The 11,754-nt window shown below is 40.9% G+C and overlaps 1 protein-coding gene across 1 annotated transcript in view; it reads right to left on the bottom strand.

Annotated features, from left to right (window-relative positions):
* Positions 1-9,011, bottom strand: part of LOC126384991 (beta-galactosidase-1-like protein 2) — a 27,539-nt gene extending 18,528 nt beyond the window's left edge. The window contains exons 1-3 of the mRNA XM_050036469.1: positions 8,892-9,011; positions 8,192-8,377; positions 8,036-8,104 (exon numbers count right to left, since the gene is read on the bottom strand). Coding sequence (XP_049892426.1) covers positions 8,036-8,104; positions 8,192-8,377; positions 8,892-8,983 — 347 coding nt within the window. The 5' untranslated portion in view covers positions 8,984-9,011. The remainder of the gene's footprint in view (positions 1-8,035; positions 8,105-8,191; positions 8,378-8,891) is intronic.
* Positions 9,012-11,754: the final 2,743 nt, after the last annotated feature.

Genomic DNA, 11,754 nt, shown 5'->3' with positions numbered 1-11,754 from the left:
ACCTGAAATTTCAGTGCTGTGGTGTGTATTTGATTTACACAAACATGACATATCATTAGTGTCTATACGTGCTGCAGAGGATTTAATTTTGAGGTCTCGCCATGAAACAGGGAATTGCTATATTGTTGCCGTAAATGTTCTGATCTCCATCAAACTTCATATGATTCATATTCGTCCTGCCCTGAAAACATTTATATGACCATATTTCCTGATACTCATAGTGCTACCTATTGGTGACAGGAAGTAGGTCTCAAACACTTATCTTTTGATTTATCTGAAAGTTAAATGCTGTGGTGTATATTTGATGTATAAAAACATGATGTATAATTACTGCGCTCTCCAACTCTCTGTAGTGGAAAGAGGAAGTGATACAAAATGTGAAATATGTCATTCCAGCACTGTATCAGGGATATGCCAAGTCACTCCTGCATGCGATGTCTAACTTTGACAGAAATGAATTGACACGTTAGAAGACGTCCTGCCAGCCCCCCTGAGTTGCGTGAAGGTGCAAGGGCCCGTTCATCGCTGCTTGCAGCTTTAATTAGGGCCCGAGAGACGACGAAGTCATCCGTAGGACCCTATTGTCATCGCGCTGTTTATTAATATTATTATTATTATTATTATTATTATTATTATTCCGACATTTCGTGTCCCAATTTCGCCCCTTTCCCAAATTTCAAAATGCTTCTAACTTTCCACATTTGTCCGGCCGGATCCGAAATTCGATATTTTTGGGCGGTTGCATATGGTCGACGCGAAATGCCAAAATAGCGACCCCTACAAATTTTCAAAAACCCCTCCCCTTTGGGTTAGTTTGTCGTAGGCAAACGAAATTTGGTACGCACATGTATCATACCGAGACGCACAAAAAAGTCTCTTGACGTCATGGTAAAATCCCAACAGGAAGTCGGTCATTTTGTTTTGAATTTTTTCGTTACGGCAATTTCCACAACTTAAATTTGAACGAACTCCTCCTAGGGATTTCGTCCGATTAACTTCAAATTGGCTACAGATCATCCTGACAACATGCTTATCAAAAGCTATTAAAAGCTTTTCTCTATGTCAAGGGGCGTGGCCGCTAGGGCGTGACAAATTTTGGCAACTTTTCGTTTTCTTAACATCGAATTTCGAACGGACCTCACGCCCACATACTTGATCTCAGCAGCTTCAAACTTGCTGGACATGATGATGGCTCCGCCCCGAACGCCCCAATATGTTAATATCCCAGCTTACTCATAGCTCCCCCCAGTGGTAACAGGAAGTGACCAGTTTTTACTTTAACATGTACTAATGCCACAAACTTGACCGCATCAACTTCATTCCACTTCTANCGACTTCAAATTTTTTACAGATCATCCTGAGACCATGCTGATCAAAAGTTATTAAAAGCTTTTCTCTGTGTCAAAGGGTGTGGCCTCCATGGCCCCACCATATATGATGCATCGCCATGCATATTGAAGCAGCTCTCTCTCCGACATACTTCATCCAAACTGCTTCAAAAGTTATGTACATGATAAGAGCCCCGCCCTCAATGCCTCCATATGCTCGTAGGCAATCTTGCTCATGCCGCCCCCTTGTGGAAATAGGAAATGCCCTGCTATACATTGACATTGTCTGATTTGCTCGAAACTTCACATGTGTGATGACGGTCCATCCCTGAGCGCACCTGCCCACATCTGGTTACGCTCGTAGCGCCACCTGGTGGATGAACGAAACATTGCGTTTTTTCGCTCCTGCCAGGGTTTTTCTCCCTTCTCGCCACAGCCCCCGCATGCCTCAGGCCCCCGCTGTTGCATGGGGGAGCGAGGGCCTGATCACAGCTGCTTGCAGCTTTAACTCATTATTATTATAATGTCATTATTATTACTATTGAATGTTCCAGTTTAACCCTGTTACTAATTACAGTAAATGTAGGTCAAATAAAATAAAGTTTATTTGTACAGTGCCTACTTTATATGAAGTAGAATGACACAACAGACTTAAAGAAGTGGTGTAACAGTATGGATGTACTGAATGTTTGAATACAGCTACAAGTCAGGCAACAAGCAGCAGCATGGCTGGAACCTTAATCCCGCCTAGGGCACCAAAGTGGCTAGAGTCAGCTTTGGATGCATTCAGGTTTTATTATTGTGAAGCTTTTACTGAATGTCACTGGGAATCATGTGCTGTGTCTCAAATAGACTCACAAGTCAGTCTTTAGACGCTTTGCTTAACTAAAGACTGATGACTTTCTCCCTGATTTTGTGTTTAGATGGGCGGATACAATTTCAGAGTTTAAAAAAACTCCCTACGTTGCAGAACCAATAGTAAATCTGCAGGGCTGTCCTTCGGTGCCTCGCTGAACTCTTGTGCTTGTAAACATAGTCCCACTAGAAACACGTGTAGCGGGCTTGTAAACATAGTCCCACTAGAAACACGTGTAGCGGTACAAAATGGCTCAGCCATGCTCATAGAAAACGCAGTCAAAGTTAGTGGATGTTTGTCGCGTTTGCGGCAACACATTCTTGCCAACTAAAAGAAACAAACATAATCTTTTACAAGGCCATGACTCATCCGTCCAGCTGGACTATAACGTTAGAGGGAATCGCCTTGTTGTTTACAAATACTTCCGGGTAGAAAACCAGCAGAGCTTTTAGCTATATATATATATATATATAGCTAAAAGCTCTGCTGTAAAAAATGTGATATATAGGCTATATATATATATATATATATATATATATATTGCCTATATATCACATTTTTCACATCACTGTATCACCGTTTAGACTAATCCGATGTTTGTAAAGTCTATAAACACAATGATTGAACAAACATTACTATTTCTGTGTGCACGTTTAGCTGGGCTAACCGTTAACTGTTAGCGGGGTCTGTAATAGGTAATAACTCATTAAACGGTCCGTGAAAAAAATATCATTTCCAGCGGACATCTTAGTTACAACATGATTGAGCTAACAAAGCAGTTTTGTGTTGCTATGTGTGGTATTTATTCAGTTTTGGGAAATCACAATGTCTAGAAAGCATCAGTGGCTGCAGCTGACAGGGACAGCTAACACTAGCAGCAAAGCTAACAATAGGACGTCATCTGTTAAAAGCCTCCCGTTGTCGGATATGACATGAAACTACTCCAGTTAGCTCAATCATGTTGTAACTAAGACATGCGCTGGAAAAAATATTTTCTTTACGGATGAGCACACGTTTGATAAAACGGAGTTAAATCTCTCGGCATCCATTTTCAAGCTCTCTGTGTGTTTCTTTCCTTGCGGACGAGAAAAGGGGGAGCGCACATTTCCGAGAAGGCGTGTCTTTTTCAAAAATGCAAGAGGCGTTGCTTTGTTGTCGGCCGTTTTCGCCGGTGTGTTAAACACGCTTTAGAAAGGAGTGTCCCCAGACTATCAGAAGGCAGAGATCTCTGATTGTCTGGTGGCGAGACTATGTCTCAAATCACATATTTCAGTTAGTACACTTCCATGTAGTATACCATGTGCATTATGTACTTATTGGCGTAGTGCACAAATTTCGACAGGGTAGTTTTGTCTCAACACAACCGTTGTGCACTTACCGGAAATGACGACCGCAAATTAGCTAGTTAGCAAACTAGCATAAGCATTCGTGTTATGCTGTAAATCATTACAGACTGCTAAATTAACCCAGTAAACATACTGCTGGCTTATACCCGACAACAGTATACTTATACCCGACAACAGTATAGTGGTTCTTAGTGCAAAAAACACATGTATTTGTACAATGCAGCGACGTTGGTGGTCGCAGTCCTCGGCCGCCATTTTCTGTTTGAAAAAAGCTCTTCCGCTACGTTGCCAAGATGGCGACCATTGAGGGCGAGAAGTGTCCATAGTTCCACACTCAATCTTCTTGACCGTTTTGAGTGCACCATCCGAGTATTCATAGTGCACTGCATTTTTCTATACTTCTCAGTGTGAATGCACTAATGCATTCAAAATATTAAGTGTAAGTACAGAAGTACGTGATTTGAGACACAGCATTGCTCTCCTGGCTCTAGTCTTGGCTTGCTATCTCTGTGGTTCAACGTTACTTTCGAGGGCATCAGTGGAAACGGCGATTCATTAATGTGATTAATGTCCAGCAAACCGTTTCTATCACAATGTTGCAAAAGACAGCTTTAAATGAATGAAATAGAGACGCGAAGCGATCACAATTTTATTTCCTGGTTAGCTGACAACGGGGTCTCAAAAGCCACGCCTACCACACATCTGTCTCTATCACCAGTTAATTCACACACCGGCTTATGTCTACCACCACTCGCTGGCCCATCTTCCTCCAGGAGCGCTCTGTCGCAGCTGGAAGAGCAATACGGAAATCACAGACGGCTCGACACCAACAGTAGCCGCACATACACACACAAAGCACAGACACATTTGTGTACGTTCCTTCACTTATCGTCAGTATGGCCCATCAAGACTCATATTCCTCCCAACTCTGTCCTACGGCTGGAAAGTTCATCGTCCGCTCCACCTCTGCCACTGGAACCTCGAGCTGTGTCCTCTGTCTGGAGGAGGGGCGCCCCGGAAGAGAAAAAGCGTCCCTTCAGGTGTGCACCATCATCTAAATGCTCTGCTCAGCTGACTGTGGACCAGTGGTTTGTTAGTTGTGGGAAAGGGGAGGGGAACAGAGGGAAACAAAAGCGCTGTGTGAAAAAGACCACAATACACCATGGTTTCCGCTCAGTCCATGCGACAACAAATCACAGCAAGCCACAACACACACACATACAAATCACAGCAAGTCATAATATACACATATCTACAGGTATGAACTTTGTTGGCATGCAATTTAAAATCCACAGCAAACAATAACAAGTAATTGGAATTCCCAGCAACAGCAATTAAAATACACAGCAAGCAATAATTGAACAAGCACACACTTAAAGGTCATATGTATGTCATATATTTAAAAAAAAAAAAATACATCCATAGAACGTCTAGAAAGATGTAGAATTAAATTCTATAAATTCTATATTTTCCTGGGGACAAAAAAAAATTACAGTAGAGAAATAATTGTTTTAGAAATTTTGAAGGGTCCAAAATATGTCAATATTTTGATTTGCTTACGTTGGTTACGGGGGGGGGGGGGGGCTCAGGGTTGCCAGATTGTGATAGCTGCAGAGGTATGGTGTTGTCCCAGCGCTATCCATCGCAAATTCTAGCCGTCCAACGGTGAAGCAAGACCAGAATCAACATCGGTTCAGCTTTTGATCGTTGGTGTCAGCTGAAGGCAGAAAAAGGGCTAAAAAGCCAGGCAGAGGTTGCCGCTTTCCTTCTGGACAGGTAAGCCAACGTTAATGTTTGCTAACTAATGCAACAGGGTTTAATGCAGAAGGGTTGTTAAAAGATATATCTGCTGAATATATCTAATATCTAGCACAGCCGAACTAGTAATTACACTGCACCTAGATGAACTATGTTAAGAAAAAGTTAAAATGTCGGTTAATTTCAGATATTTTACCTAATACTAGAAACAGCGTTTTTGGGACGGTAACCTTAGTTTTTTTGCGGCTTGTTGTAAAATAGAGTCGTAAAAAGATATATCTACTGAATATATCAAATATCTAGTAAAGCCGAACTAGTAATGACACTGCACCTAGATGAAATATGTTAAGAAAAAGTAAGGATGATGGTTAATTTCAGTTATACCATGGTCTGGGTGAATACTCAATTCTGATTGGCTGCAGGGTGTCTGTTAAAAGGTGTTATAGGACAGCTAAAAAGACGTTCCGGTCAAATTGCCTGATGACAGGTTCTAAATTATTGCGCTGGCTCAACTGCTAGTTTGTAACCATAGCAACGGAGACTCAGAGCAGAGGCAACGGATTACAACGGGCATCATGAGTGATTTTATCGTTTCATTTAATTTATTTGGTGAATTTGATAATTTTGATGACTGGGATGCAGAAGAAGAGAGGTTAGAGAATGAAAAGAAAAGGGAGAAACGGCACAAGGAGTCGCGGGTCTACACCAATCGCAGCCTCCGGAGCACAGCTGTAGGTCGGCTCTCTGACACCGGCCTGGAAACCCGTCAGATCATGACCGTCACGGGACATCAGTGTGAGAGCAGCCGGCAGGCTTATTGGGTTCCGTCAGCGCAGGAGAGACGAGACTGGAGCAACATCTTGTCGTCTCCAAATATCCCAACAAGCAGTGCTCAATCTGTCAATCTCCGTCCTTCAAATGCCACTATGATGGACATAGGCCCTACCCATATCACCTTCAAATTTCACTATTAATGGTAATGTAGCATTTAATTTTAAATAGGAAACAATCGTTAATTTGTTAATGTGTTTATATGATTTAATCTCAACTACTATATGTTTATGAATTATTTGTTGCAATTAAAAACGATTTTGACTAGCCTACTATTTGAATGTTGATTATTTGAAACAAATTTTCTTGGGCCTATAAATGAACGCAGATGAATCATGAAAGTAATATCTCAATTTTTTTTGCACATCATCCTCAGAGTCTGTAACACACAAGCGGTAAGAAGTGCACTGGCTTTCTGAAACAATCATCTTCTGAATAATATCACGTAGCCTAACATTTAGCCATCATCTCACTTCCCTTCACTGATCAGAGTCGCTATGCTCTCTACGCTGCGGCCACAGCGGGTTTCCATTGCAACGCCTGTGAACTACAGAGATTAAATAGTCCACTCAGCTGTGGCTTGTGAAAAACTCATGATTTTAACTGTAAAAGACATTAAAGCATAAATAATTGATTTAATATTCATTTCTTTGGTAAGTGACCATGGTATAAGCGGGTTAATGCCCTTCGAGGTGTCCATTATCAGGAATTAATGGACTTCGCGTCAGACGGTTCACGCCTCCGCGTCGTCCATTAATTCCTGATAATGGACACCTCGTCAGGCATTAACCCTTAAGTTCTCTAGAAATGGCGTTTTTGGGACTGTGATTGTTCCGGTTGTAGATTTGTCAAATAGTGTCATAAATAGTGTCGTATATATCAAACATCTAGTACAGCCAAACTATCATTTATTATTATTAGTTATTATTATTATTATTAATATTATTATTATTATTATTGGTGGGAAATTATAACAGAGGAATACATTTGCCGTTTTAATATCAAGAACACTTTCGTGTTTTTGTGTGCATACAGGACGTTGTTGAATCAGGGAATCTGTGTGTCCACCACGACAAAGGATCCTAATTGACTAATTACATTAGCATTAGTGACGAGTAGAGCTAAAAATTCTTTACAGAGATTGTTACAGTGTGTTACAGGGCGCACAAGAGAGGATTCATGATTTACTATTATTATTTTTTAATTACTATACCACAAAAGACTCTTCACTTGACGTCGCTGTCTCCACTGTCTGTCGTTTAGGAACCTGGTAACCTGTAGAATTGAAGAGTGGAGCGAGAGCGGGCGAGTGTGAGTGCGACACCTACTGACCGCGAAGTATGAATCCTATATCTATCACCTTTAAGGCATAACCATGGAGGATATTACAGTACATTCAATGGCCCTTGTCACCCCGTGACAGTAGCATAACATGATCCATTCATTAGCAGCCATCTTGACTCTTTTTCTCTGCACTCTGGGTCTCTACTAGCTCCTGCTTTACAACAGTGCTGCCTAGTGATAAAAAGCAGCAGTTATAAAGATGATAGAACACAACACTGAGGCATCACATCTCTCTTCACTTATCCCCACTGTGTCATTATAACCTTCTGTTGTTGGGGAGATGCTGCTGTTGTCAGGTGGGACCTCTCTGCCTCTAGCTTCTCCCCTGAGCACTGGTGTTTAGACAATGAGAAGAAAAGGAAAGTTTCCCTAACACACCGTAGAGCAGGTCATTTCTTAGAATAGCAAGAGAGGAGGTACAAAGTGTTTTCATTCTTATAACTGACATGTTTAAGTTGCATATTTGGTTTAATGAGAGCATGAGCTGCACTCGCATAAGCAATAAGCTGTATGGTGATTAATCATGGGTGTGTTTTGTATTCAGGTCAAGCAAGATTCATACTCCTCCTTACACTAAATCCAGCTGTGTGTGGAAGTTGAAAACCTCTCTCTCTGGCTGATGCAGACTCCACGGCACATTCCTGCAACAATGAAAAAATGTTCTCTGTTAACATTAAAGCAGTGACCAGTCTTGAGAAACAAAACATGTCCAAAGAGGTTTTCCCCACGTAGTGAGGGTGTTGATGCCGCTAGCCTTCATTTTCATCAGACGGTCTCTCCAATAGGCCCTGGGCACACGGAAATAGTGGATGGATCCCCCGATTATGCGGAAGGATTCTCTTTCCAGGGTGAACTGGGATGAGTTGGCACACAGACCCACCTTCCTGCTCATTCTCCGTCCTCCAGCTGACATGCTGGAAGAAGAGTACATTTGTGTCACACTCACGTAGCATAACACATAGGCTATTGTGCTTGAATAAACCACATGACATGCTTAATAGGAATTTGCAGATGTCTTATGTTGCAAACACACAGGAACAGGAATATTTTTGAATTCAGAGACAAGATGGATTTCAACAGATTAGTTTACCACTTCTTATCAACCTGGTAAAATGTTATATATTTTTTCCACTTGACATATATTTCTTTAACATCCATCCTGAATGGTAGTGACACTTAATTGTGAGGTACAGTGAAATTGTTTCACTTCATAGTAGCATTCGGCTACCTAACTTCATGTCACCAATATAATATTCTTATAAAGATTTTCTGTATATAATTTATAGTGTAGTATCACTTGGACCATATTCCAAAAGAGCCTTACCACATTGCTATCTTAATTTAGGAGGTTTTTAAATCACTGTTATAAGGTACTGAATTACATACAAGCAGCCTAACTGAAACAATAATCATGACAACTTCACTTACCTGAGGTATCTGTACATGATGAAGCCAACAATGCAAAGACAGATGAGTGCACATTTCCTTTTGTGCACATTTCTTATCCTCAAGACAACCATGGATGGATGTGAGATGTCGTCCTGTAACACAGGCAGCAGTCAACTTGACAGCACCATCTGAGCGCAGATAAACGTATGATGCTGGCATGAATAACACAACACCCCGTGGGAGTGCCCCTGTGCACAACCATGGAAATCAGACACGCCTCATAACATAACAGGCTTTGCATGTGTGTCTGTATAGCTCTTGGGTTTGTTAAATGTATAGGTGAGGATGGCAAAATTAGTACATCCAATATAATTACTTTCTCGATAGTAAAATTGATTTAATAAAACATAAAACTTTTAAAGTTAAAAGAGTCATCTTATGTTCAAATGAGCGTATGCCTATTATTAGAATCAGAATCAGCTTAATTGGCCAAGGAGGTGTGTACACATACAATGACTGGCTTTTTTTTTTTTTGTTCTTTTAATTAATAAAAGTGGTAATTGATTTATTATTATTTTATACTATTAACATCTCTAAAGTTTTCAATAGTGGCTGTCATTTTTCTAAATATTGCATGCCTTGTAGCATCAAAACATGTAATAATTTCCTTAAAATATAATAAAGTTTGCACTTAACCTAATTGAAAATGTAATAAAAACCACAGACTGTAAAAATAATGGACATAACCACCATGACATCATCCATTGATTTGTGGACTCCTGTTTTGAACCTTCAAGTTCAGCATTTTCAGCTGTTGCCATCTTGGTTTCTTGGAACCAGAGGTGACCATATTCGGGCAAGAGGCTGGCCCTTGGAAGAGCAAGGGGTGGATCTGAATGGGAAGCCGAGGACACTATCAGCAGACAGCCTGTCATTAAAAGCAGCCTGCCCTTAATTTAAACGGGTGAGTTATATAGAAATTCATCTCCTGTACAGTTGTTATGAATGCTGAAATTAGCTATAGAGACCAAATAGTTTTTTGTACCAGGCTGTATGTATGTTTATTTTTGCTGCACATTTGGGCATTTTAACATGGGGGTCTATGGGTATTGACTGGATTCTGGAGCCAGCCTCAAGTGGCCATTCAAAGAACTGCACAAACTGTTTTTGGCACTTCTGTGTTGGCTTCATTTGTCAGCCCTGGAGGCTGGTATTACCAACAATGTAATACCTCTCAGATGGCTGTTTCTTTTAAAATTTTATGATGCCATTATTTTGACGGATTATGTAATAATGTAAAATGATATGCTTTTTCTCAGAAATGGAAAGTGCGCAAATGTATTAACCCTATGGGCCCGAACGATGCAAAGTGCGTCCAAATTCACACCACCATTTGTCATAGCGAGAAGCCACTCATATCACGTGAAACAAGAAAAAAAAATTATAAAGTTTCACTAAAATTATAGTGGGGCGGCATAGCTATAAAATCATTCAATTTTGTGATAAAAGCACCAAATTTGGCAGATGTGTTGACAAATACATTTAGAACAAATCTGGATATTGGGGCATCAGAAACTCACCCCCTGGTGGCCAGAGCAGGCAATTGAATCCTACCTGCCCATGGACCCGTCCCATTAATTGGATCCACTCCAAAATGTAATGGCTTCTAAGTTGGACCATGCTACATGCCTCCACCATCTGCTACAGAGACTAGAACATTTAATTGGCCTAAAAGGTTCTGCACTAAGCTGGTTTAAATCTTATTTATGTGACTGTTTTCAGTTTGTTCATGTTCATGATGAATCATCTCTATGTACTAAAGTTTGTTTTGGAGTTCCACAAGGTTCTGTGCTCGGACCAATTCTGTTCACTCTATATATGCTTCCCTTAGGTAACATCATTAGAAATCACTAAATTTCCATTGCTATGCAGATGACAACACAACTGTATTAAAGCCAGAAGAAACGGATCAATTAACTAAACTTCAAAAATGCCTTAAAGACATAAAAACCTGAGCTCCAATTTCCTGAAGTTAAATTCAGACAAAACTGAAGTTCATGTTCTTGTCCCCAAACACCTCAGAAATTCTTTGTCTGATGATATAGTTTCTCTGGATGGCATTGCTCTGGCCTCTAGCACTACCGTAAGAATTGCGAAAAATTAGGCCTATCCTGTCCCAAAAAGATGCAGAAAAATTGGTCAACGCTTTTGTTAGTCTCTTACACAGACGCCGATGACGTCAGCACACTGGCTGACTCTGTCGTCTGTGGACATTCCCATAGGAAGGTTGTAATAGAACTAGCGCTGGCTCCCAGCGGCAGTGATGTGATTGGATCCTCATCCGTGTACTACTGTACTTCCTTGACCAACGGCTGATTAGCTTTGCCTTACACCCGCCCACACTGGAATTGCTGTTGCCCGAATTGTTGTCCGTAGTACAACAGAAAAGGAAGTGTTCAGTGCATCGCAAGAAGAGATTAAAATGGATATGATTTCATTTGATTCAGCTATATTGCAGAGCTGCAACGTCTCTGTTACATGTAAGACAAGTGCCGCACCTACGGCAACGCCGTCATGTGGTCTGGATATCCCCGCCCATTTCTATTACAAAACGAAAGACTAATGTCCCCAGACTCCCATTCCGAAGTAAGGGAGGCTGGTCACGCGAGACTACGCTTTTATTACCTCTAGGCTGGATTACTGTAATTCCCTATTATCAGGTAGCTCTAATGAGTCTCTGAAAAGTCTCCAGCTAATTCAGAATGCAGCGGCACGTGTACTGACAGGAACTAAGAAACGAGATCACATTTCTCCTGTTTTAGCTTCTCTGCACTGGCTCCCTGTAAAATCCAGAATTGAATTTAAAATCCTACTGTTAACTTATAAAGCTCTAAATGGTCGA

This window comes from Epinephelus moara, chromosome 3 (assembly GCF_006386435.1).
Source record: "Epinephelus moara isolate mb chromosome 3, YSFRI_EMoa_1.0, whole genome shotgun sequence".
NCBI lineage: Eukaryota > Metazoa > Chordata > Actinopteri > Perciformes > Serranidae > Epinephelus > Epinephelus moara.
The sequence above is the reverse complement of the archived record's forward strand: the minus strand, read 5'-3'. Positions and strand labels throughout refer to the sequence as shown.